Source organism: Moschus berezovskii, chromosome 14 (assembly GCF_049115385.1).
Source record: "Moschus berezovskii isolate FMDL1 chromosome 14, NW_MosBer_1.0, whole genome shotgun sequence".
Lineage (NCBI taxonomy): Eukaryota > Metazoa > Chordata > Mammalia > Artiodactyla > Moschidae > Moschus > Moschus berezovskii.
In genome coordinates, this window is record NC_142473.1 from 82,661,505 (window position 1) to 82,672,235 (window position 10,731).

At 39.0% G+C, this 10,731-nt stretch overlaps 1 protein-coding gene and 1 pseudogene across 1 annotated transcript; one reads left to right on the top strand and one right to left on the bottom strand.

The window, feature by feature from the left end:
- Window positions 1-2,733: 2,733 nt before the first annotated feature.
- On the top strand, window positions 2,734-8,638 carry LOC129537493 (olfactory receptor 8H1-like; annotated as a pseudogene).
- A 374-nt stretch (window positions 8,639-9,012) lies between these two features.
- Window positions 9,013-9,981, bottom strand: LOC129537486 (olfactory receptor 5T3-like). The gene is made up of 2 exons (XM_088843399.1): window positions 9,303-9,981; window positions 9,013-9,107 (listed from the first exon to the last, which is right to left on the bottom strand). Exons 1-2 carry the CDS (start codon window positions 9,979-9,981, stop codon window positions 9,013-9,015), a joined length of 774 nt encoding a protein of 257 aa, XP_088699525.1.
- Between the last annotated feature and the right edge of the window lie 750 nt (window positions 9,982-10,731).

The following is a 10,731-nucleotide window of genomic DNA, read 5'->3' on the forward strand; positions in this document are numbered from 1 at the left end:
TCCAGATTTGCTCACTTATTGAGTGCAACACTTTCACAGCATCATCTTCAAGGATTTGAAATAGTTCAACTGGAATTCCATCACCTCCACTAGCTTTGTTCGTAGTGATGCTCCCTAAGGCCCACTTGACTTCACATTCCAGGATGTCTGACTCTAAGTGCGTCATCACACCATCATGATTATCTGGGATGTGAAGATCTTTTTTGTACAGTTCTTCTCTGTATTCTTGCCACCTCTTCTTAATATCTTCTGCTTCTGTTAGGTCCATACCATTTCTGTCCTTTATTGCAAATCTAGAGGTCTATAAATAAGCAGTTTATGAAGAAAAAGATAATTGGGAAATTTTAATCAAAATGTTACATTAGTTCTTATTATTTCACATTGTTCTTTGAATTTTATTATATTGACATTTTGTTTCCAATGTGCATATTTGCTACTATAATGCATGTGTGCTAAGTCGCTTCTATCATGTCTAGCTCTTTTCAACCTTAAGGACTGTAGCCCACCAGGCTCTTCTGTCCATGGGATTCAAAAGGTCAGAATACTAGAGTGGGTTGTCATTTCTTCCTCCAGGGGAGCTTCCCAGGCCAGAAACTGAACCTGTGTCTCTTATGTCTCCTGCGTTGGCAAGCAGGTTCTTTACCATTTGTGTCACTTGGGAAGTCCACTCCTATAATATTGTCACAATTTAAATATAAAAGTCTCATTGTAAAAAATGCATCATTCCATCCCTGATAGTTTCAGTCAGAGAATAAGGAAATAATTCTCTAAAGATAGTTTCTCTGCCACAGCAGGCATAGATTTAGAGCATCATGTTGGAAGGCCACAGCATCAGGCTCTTCACTGTGTGGCTTCTAAGGGAAAAAATTAGTTTCTCAGAACTTAGCAGGGCAGCATTTAGTACTTGAACTTCTGTCCTTGGAGACATGCCAAGTAATCTTTCTTGGAAATTGGTCCACAGAGATGACCAAAGTTTACTTTATCATCAGTCCCCAGAATATGAGGTACCCTGGAGTTTTCAGGATGAGAGGCAAAAGATGTGCTCCACTTACATACATGTACACAGTTGATCCCTGATACTCATTTTAGACATAACTTCTTGGCAAATTTTATGCATGATCAGGAGTTGAACAAAACTTCATTTATTTTTGCCTCAGAATAAAACAAAATGAATGCACTAAAATTTAAAAAGAAATTATCGCAAAGAAAACAAATATTGCATCATAGAAATTTTAAACTGAAATGGTCTTCATGTGTTATTTGTGAGAAAAATTGGTGTTTGACATACTTCTAGAGAGAAAATATTGGAAGAAAGTGTTTCTTCACCAAGTTTGGCTGAAAGTAAGTATAATTCTCAAATTTGGAAGGTTTTAGGTAGGATCCAATAAAACGGGAACTTTATCAGCAGAATATGCAGCCAGATATCTTTTGCTGCTGCTGCTAAGTCACTTCAGTCGTGTCCGACTCTGTGTGACCCCATAGACGGAAGCCCACCAGGCTCCCCCGTCCCTGGGATTCTCCAGGCAAGAACACTGGAGTGGGTTGCCATTTCCTTCTCCAATGTGTGAAAGTGAAAAGTGAAAGTGAAGTCGCTCAGTCGTGTCCAACCCTTAGCGACCCCACAGACTGCAGGCTACCAGGCTCCTCCATCCATGGGATTTTCCAGGCAAGAGTACTGGAGTGGCTTGCCATTGCCTTCTCCGACCTTATTAAAAAGTGTCAGGATTTGTGGAAGGGGAAGTACAGAGTTGATATAATCAGGGTCTACAAGTCATTAGCATTTATTAGAAATATACTTTTGGAAGAAATTTGATTTTCAGTGGTCAAGTTAGAAAAGCATCAGATTTTTTGGAAATTAGTACCAATGTGGTCTATCATTTTAATACACCCTATTAAAGTCCGCTAAGCTTGGATGCTTGGCATTAACATGAATAGTATTTGAAATGAAAGAGCAGAACATTGTACATTGAAACTGTTCTTTTATCATTCTTTATCACATAGCTAGCAGTTCACTCTTGGTTTTGCTTAAACTAATTATAAATAGGAGTATGGTATTATGGTGTGGAGTAGTGGTAAAGAAACTGCCTGCTATGCAGGAGACATGGGTTTGATCTCTGGGTGGGGAAGATACACTGGAGGAGGATACAGCAACCCACTCCAGTATTCTTGCCTGGAAAGTTCCATGGACAGAAGAGCTTGGAGGGCTACAGTGCGCGGGGTTTGCAAAGAGTCAGACATGACTGAGCACACACACATAGTATTACGGACATGCTCTCTGGAGTCAATCTATCGAGGTGGAATTACAGATCCAAAATGTAGTAGTTCTAAATCTGGACAAGTTAGCTAAATTATCTGTGCCCTTTGTCTCAACAGAAAAATATGGCTAAAACAGTACTAATTATGGTATAAAAATCTCATGAAGTGCATTAATTAAATGTCTTAACAGGAGTATTTAGGACCATGCCAGGCTTATTCTAATTCTTCAGTGTATTAGTTTTTGTTATAATATATCCAAATGTCAACTCACACCTGTTTATATATTTGGAAATCAAAATAAGATTTTGTCTCTGCATACAGTGTACACACCTCCTTATCATCACTTCATGTAAACACCAAATTGATATAAATAAGTGATGTCATTCATACATACACAAAGTAATTTTTTTTTAATTTTTGAGGTAATTCCTGCTGAGTATCAACTTTGATCTCAACAATTTGGAGCATTTGAACACTATGGGCAGAAGGAATATCACACAGGTGTCTGACTTCATCCTCATGGGACTGACAGACTCTGCAGAGATCCGGCTGGTCCTCTTCACCCTCTTCCTCCTGATGTACCTGATCACTGTGCTGGGGAATGTGGGGATGATCCTGATAATCCGCCTGGACCCCCAGCTTCACACACCCATGTACTTTTTCCTCAGTCACTTGTCATTTCTTGACCTCAGTTACTCAAGTGTCATCACCCCCAAAACCTTAGACAATTTACTGAACTCCACCAAGGACATTTCGTACCTGAACTGCTTCATCCAGATGAGTTGCTTTATATTCTTGGGTGGGACTGAATGTTTCCTTCTCTCCTCCATGGCCTATGATCGCTATGTAGCCATCTGCAACCCTCTGCGTTACCCGATTGTCATGTATACCAGACGCTGCTGCTCCCTAGTCTTTGGATGTTATTTGATTGGCTTTATGGACTCTTTTGTTAATGGACTTTGCATGAGCAGATTGCATTTCTGCAAATCCAATATAATTTATCACTTTTTCTGTGATCTATCCCCAATTTTAGCCTTGTCCTGCACTGACACACATGGCGTAGAAATCATCATATCCACTTTTGCTGGCTCCAGCCTAGTGCTGTCTCTTACTACAATAGCAGGGTCCTATGTGTCCATCCTGTCTACTATCCTGAAAATTACTTCCACTTCTAGTAAGAAAAAAGCTTTCTCTACTTGTGCATCACATCTTCTGGGGGTCACTGTCTTTTACGGCACTATGATTTTTACTTACTTAAAACCAAGTAAGTCCTACTCCTTGGGAAAGGATCATGTGGCTTCTGTGTTTTATACTATTGTCATCCCCATGCTGAATCCACTCATATACAGTCTTAGAAACAAGGAAGTAAAAAATGCTCTCAGAAGAGTCATGCAGAAGATAAAGTGAAAGTCACTCAGTCGTGTCCAAATCTTTGTGACCCCACGGACTATACAGTCCATGGAATTCTCCAGGCCAGAATGCTGGAGTGGGGAACCTTTCCCTTCTCCAGGGGATCTTCCTAATCCAGAGATCGAACTCAGGTCTTCTGCATTTCAGGCAGATTCTTTATCAGCTAAGCCACAAGAGAAGCCCAAGAATACTGGAGTGGGTAACCTGTCCCTCCTACAGGGGATCTTCCAGACCCTGGAATCAAACCAGGATCTTCTGCATTGCAGGCGGGTTCTTTACCAACTGAGCTATGAGGGAAGCCCAGGTAAAGTGTTCTGAATAATTAAAATAGCATTGAAGGTTAGTGTTTATGCTCACCAGTTTATTTTTTTCTTTATCTGTATTTTATTCCCCTGCTTTCTCTTTACAGAAACAAACTGAACTATTTATTTATTTGCTTTTCTTTTTGAACAAGTTTTTGCTTGGCATCACTGACTCTGTGGACATGAGTTTGAGTGTACTCCGGGAGTTGGTGATGGACAGGGAGGCCTGGCGTGCTGTAGTTCATGGGGTCGCGGAGAGTCGGACACGACTGAGCGGCTTAACTGAACTGAACTGAGCTGAATATGACCTTGGGCATTTCCTGGCACTGTGGTCATGCTCAGTTGTGTTCGACTCTTTGCGACCCCAAGGACCATATCCCACCAGGCTCCTCTGTCCATAGAATATTCCAGGCAAGAATACGGAAATGGGTTGTCATTTCCTACTCCAAGGGATCTTCCCAACCCAGGGATTGAACCATGCATCCTCTACATCTCTTGCATTGGCAACACATTTTAACCTTGAGCCATGGGAAACCCTTTTCCTGGAATATGCCTTAAGAAAATAATTTGAAATATTGAAACATGCTAAATTCATGGTGTTCATTTAAGGACAACTGATTTGCAGAATGATGAAGTATAGTTATTGCTTTTTAAACAGTATCATGCAAGTTTAGATAGTTTTATTATGAAAAGAAGCCCATTTTAGGAACAGAAATAACAGGTTTAGAGATTATTTCACGGGCCTTGTGGAGAAGAAATATCACAGAGTATTCAGCAGCACTTGCTCTGGAGCCTGCATTGCAGGGTTTCAGGTCTCGATCTGCGTCCCTTGTAGCTCTGTAACATTTGAAAAAATCATTGGAACTTTTGGACTCAGGTTTCCTCAGCCTCACCAAGTAAGTAATAATTCCAGGTCTATAGTGTTATCGTAGGTATTATATCACACAGTTGATGTAAAGCATTTAAGGCCTTACAAAGAAATGCTAACTATTATCATCAGAATGTTCGCATCCCTGCTTATTTTTAACTTATAATGGTTTACATTTTTTCTTAAAGAATATTATTATAATTTATAAATTACTTTTAGTTTATTTGAAAGACAAATACACAAACTAAGTAAATTCTCAATACTTCAAGATTTCTTCAAAAAACTTGGAAAATATAAGAAAAACTTGAAAAAAAAGTTTTTTATATATGTTCTTCTGGGCATTCCTGTTGGCTCAGTGGTAAAAAATTGGCCTGCCAGTGAAGGAGATACAGGCTCAATCCCTGATTTAGGGAGATCCTCCAGAGAAGGAAATGGTAACCCACTCCAGTGTTCTTGCCTGGCAGTCCCCACAGACAGAGGAGGTTGATGGGCAACAGTTCATGTGGTCATACAGAGTCAGACACAACAAAGAAACTGAACGGCAGCGATAATATATTCTTCTAAGGGGCTTCCCTGGTGGCTCAGTGGAAAAGAATCCACCTGTCAATGCAGGAGTTACCAGTTTGAGCCCTGGTCCCAGAAGATTCCCTGGGAAGGAAATCACACTCACTCTATTATTCTTGCTTGGAAACCCCCATGGAAGGAAGAACCTGGCGGGCTAGAGTCCACGCGGTCACAGAGTCAGACACCATTTAGCGGCTAACAACAACAACATATGCTCTAGATCGATAGTTATGTATGCACATGGTTTACATTATATATGTCATATTTCTCTCATTTCCTATGAAGTTTTCAGCAGCTTTTTTTGTACTCTTACAAGTTTACCATTAGTTATTTTTCTGTTATTGAAATCTAGGGTGAATATGTTTCTGGCAAATGGGAAAAATCCAGACTCATATTGCAATGCTTTGGACATGAAATGTGTGCAAATTCATCAAGTTAAAAATCTGCATGCACTGATATTTCTTCAGTACCTATCTGAAAACATTTAAAACCCCTAAGTGTGTGTGATGTGTCAAAAAGCTTCAGAAAACTGCTTCTTTGTTGAAATTCTGTGCATTTTACAGCAGCATTGCCTTTATCCTAATTTTTATGTTTGTTATATTATTAAAAATAAATTATTGAATTAAAAGCTTCACTCTGTTAATGGACATAAAGCTTGTTTCTATGTTCTGGCTTTTGTAAATAGTGTTGCAATGAACATTTGGGTGTATGCATTTTTTGAATTATAGTTTTTTCCAGGTATATGCCTAGGAGTGGGGTTTCTTTGTCATATGGTCGTTCCTCTTGTTATAATCTTCATAATAGCCCACTGCTCCACAGTAACCTTGTCCCCACTCCTTACCTCCGTTAACTCATTCTTTATTATTCTATCAATCATACTCACTTTGATTTGACCACTGACACCCTAACTCTTCTGTTCACACTAAAACTGATAGTTCTTGGAATTTTTCCATTTTCCCTTTCATTCAGAAATTTCCTATTCTCAGAGAAATGCATGCTTTCTTTTCTATTTTATTCTTAATAAAAACATTCAAAAGTGTACCTATTCCCTTCCCCCTTGAGTGTTTCATTTATTTTCGGTAGCAGTTACCTACATTTAACCTTTTATAATATCCTGCTAGAGTATTTTGGTTCTTGTCTGCTGCACCTCACACACTATCATGTAAGTTTAATGAATGAGGATTCTTGTTTAGTTTGTTCAACATCCTCTCCCCAGCACCTAGATATAAACCTCAACTAATGTATCTGAAGGTTGCAATTTACAGAGGGTGAAACTAAAGAACACAGTAAACAATTGGTCCATGATCACTCACTAGAGAAAGAACTAGCTCATGTTTGAATACTGATTGTCTAACTCCACTGTTAATACTTCTCATCACCACTGATTGGACATTTTCAACAAAATTGTACTATGATTACCAGAACTGAGAAAATAAAATCCATTACTATATTAAAGAAAGTATTACATAAAATACTAGGGGCTGTTTAAAGGCTTATACTGCTGGCAGACATTCTCTAAAACAAGCTAATGCCAGCCAACATGATTTGGACAATACTAGCTAAGTCTTTTCAAACATCCAGGCTCAGCCTTATTCACAGAAGGAAAATTCCATTAAGCAAAGAACAGTTTGCCCAAAGATGATATTGTTCTAGAAAGAGAATCTGTAATAGGGTACAGGCTACCTTGATGTAAAAATGGGATTCAGAAAGACTGGCTCAGCAAAGAAAAAAGTATCCTTGGTTATAAACTCCCAGATTTTAGCTAACGAGGGTATGTGGATGAGTCTTTTTCACAACATAATTCTAGAAACTGGGCTCCTTGGTGAATCAGTGGTAAAGAATTCTGCTGCCAGTGCAGGAACAGCAGATCTGGGCCCTGGTCAGTAAGATCCCGTGGAGAAGGCCCAGTCTACCATTCTTGCTTGGAAAATCCCATGGACAGAGGAACCTCGTGGGTTACAGTACATGTGATCAAAAAAGAGTCTGACACAATTTAGCGAATAAATGACAACAATCCTGCAAACTAAGTTTCTTCTATGTTGCTGATCATTGACTTCCCAAATGCTGTCCTCTTCTGCACTGTTGAATGATTGATTTTTGTTTTACATAATATTTGGTACATTTCATCACAAAGTCATCTGGTTTTGGTCTAATCTTCAGTATCTAAAGTTAATTGAAAGCATAAATTCACTTAAGTGCATGCATGAAAATGTTCATAAACACTATAATGAAAGCCAAATAGAAACAACTCAAATGACCATCAAGTGATTTGTTGGAAGGACAGATGCTAAGTGTTGCAGCTGAAGCTCTATTACTTTGGCTACCTAGTGGAAAGCTGAAACTCCAATACTTCGGCCACCTCATGCCAAGAGTTGACTCACTGGAAAAGACTCTGATGCTGGGAGGGATTGGGGGAGGGAGGAGAAAGGGACGACAGAGGATGAGATGGCTGGATGGCATCACCAACTTGATGGATGTGAGTTTGAGTGAACTCCAGGAGTTGGTGATGGACAGGGAGGCCTGGCGTGCTGTGATTCATTGGGTCGCAAAGAGTCAGACACTAGCGACTGAACTGAACTGAACTGAACTGAGTGCAGTTGTGTGGTAGTTTGAGCATTCTCTGGCATTGCCTTTCGTTGGGATTGGAATGAAAACTGACCTTTTCCAGTGGCCACTGCTGAAGTTTCCAAATTTGCTGGCATGTTGAGTGCAGCACTTTCACAGCATCATCTTCCAGGATTTGAAATAGCTCAACTGGAATTTCATCACCTCCACTGGCTTTGTTCTTAGTGATACTTCCTAAGGCCCACTTGACTTCATATTCCAGGATGTCTGGCTCTAGGTGAGTGATCACACCATGATTATCTGGGTCGTGAAGACATTTTTTGTACAGTTGTTCTGTGTAGTCTTGCTAGTTCTTCTTAATATCTTCTGCTTCTGTTAGGTCCATACCATTTCTGTCCTTTATTGAGCCCATTTTTGCATGAAATGTTCCCCTGGTGTATCTAATTTTCTTGAAGAGATCTCTTCTTTCCCATTCTATTGTTTTCCTCTATCTCTTTGCATCCATCACTGAGGAAGGCTTTGTTATCTCTTTTGCTATTCTTTGGAACTCTGCATTCAAATGGGTATATCTTTCCTTTTCTTCATGCTTCTCTTCTTTTCACAGCTATTTGTAAGGCCTCCTCCGATAGTCATTTTGCTTTTTTGCATTTCTTTTGCTTAGGGATGGTCTTAATGCCTGTCTCCTATACAATGTCATGAACTTCTGTCCATAGTTCATCAGGCACTCTGTCTCTCAGATCTAGTCCCTTAAATCTATTTCTCACTTCCACTGTATAGTCATAAGGGATTTGATTTAGGTCATACCTGAATGGTCTAGTGGTTTTCCCCACTTTCTTCAATTTGAGTCTGAATTTGGCAATAAGGAGTTCACGATCTGAGCCACAGTCAGCACCCAGTCTTATTTTTGATGGACTACCAATGTTTTATTCTAGGATACGCAAACGCTAGTAACTGAAAGGGAGCATTTTTTTCTCTAGTCGCTTAGCATCAAGATATCGACATTTAATGTTCTTTGTAGCTTTATTCAGTACTAAAAATACATTATGCTTATAAACCAACTTCTCTCAACAATTTTTTCATTGCCTCTTTTACATCTTTATTTCTTAAACTGTAGATGATAGGATTCATCATGGGAATGATAATGGTGTAAAATGTTGACACGATCATGTCATGGATTGAATCATAGCTGGAAGTTGGTCTCATATATGTGAAGAGTATGGTTCCATGATAAATAGTCACTCCAGTTAGGTGAGAGGCACATGTAGAAAAGACTTTCCTTCTCCCTCCAGAAGAACGCATCCTCAGAATGGCCAACAGAATGAAACCATAGGAGATCAGGACAATCAGAATAGTGGCTGTCTCAATAGAGCCCACAAAATAGAAGAGTAGAAGCTGGTTTGTGTGAGTGTCAGAGCAAGAAATAGCGAGGAGGGGAGGAATGTCACAGAAGACATGTCTGATTTCCTTGGAGGCGCAGAAGGAGAGGCTGAAAGTAGCCACTGTGTGTAAAGTAGCGTGCAAGATGCCCCCAGCATAGGAAGCAGTGATTAGTGACACGTAGACTCTGGGCGCCATGCTGACTGAATACCGGAGGGGGTCGTAGATGGCCGCATAGCGATCATAAGCCATTGCAGCCAGAAGAAAGCATTCTGTGGTCCCAAAAGTAACAAAGAGAAGCATTTGTGCTGCACATCCAAGATAAGAGATGGTTTTATTCTCCGACAGGAAATTAATCAACATTTTTGGAGTGACCACTGAAGAATAGCAGGCATCCAGGAATGATAGGACACTCAGAAAATAATACATTGGGTTTTGGATCCTGGAATCCACAATGACCAACATAACCAGTCCCAAATTTCCTACCAGCGTAAAAAGATAAATTGCCAGAAAAAGTAAAAATAGGTAGACTTGCACCTCTAAATCATCCGTAAAGCCCGTGAGTATAAACATGTCTAATTCAGTCACATTTTTCATCCGGATCTGGTATGACTCTAAATCTGATGACAACTGTACCATTTTAGTTTTTCTCTATAGGTTCTAAAGGCAGTATTTTGTGAAAATAGAATCCACCCAACTATATCTTCCTATTTGTTTCTTAGCAGGATCTAATGATTTCCTTTGTAGTCATGGAATGGTCAGTGATGAAGATGGATTCAAATGGATGCATTTTGCTGTTAATAAAAGAAGTTATTACATTCAATTGTTGACTAGATTCATGTTAAAAGTATCATGTCAATTTAAGTGATTTTCCAGTTTATTTTTTGTTATATTTTTTACCATCTGTTTTCATACTGCATAGCTTTAAAATCAACAAATATGAATAACCATAGGACTATTTCAATCATGAAATATTATAGTGGAAAGTATGCGATTCAATACTAGCTTTGCTATAAGGCGCATGAAGTGTCTTTTTATGTTCACAGTTGTAAAAATGGAAGTAATCACACATCATAAGATTGAGTTCGATTTAAGTAAGAAAACAATTTAAAATTATTTAATATTAAATGTTTCCGTATAAGTAAGAAATGACAAAAATGAAACCTGTATTTCAACTTTTTGTGCAGAGTTGTTTGTTTAAACAAAATCATTTTATATCCATTTTTCTGGCAATTATATTGTCCCATTAATTTCCATTCAAGAACAGTGATACACTGAACAGCAGACAGTATTTTGGAGATTATGTACCCATTTTGCAAAGAATAACAATATGAATGTTACTTGTTTTTCTAAAAATAGGTGTCATTAAGGTGTTCATGTTGGCCTCTG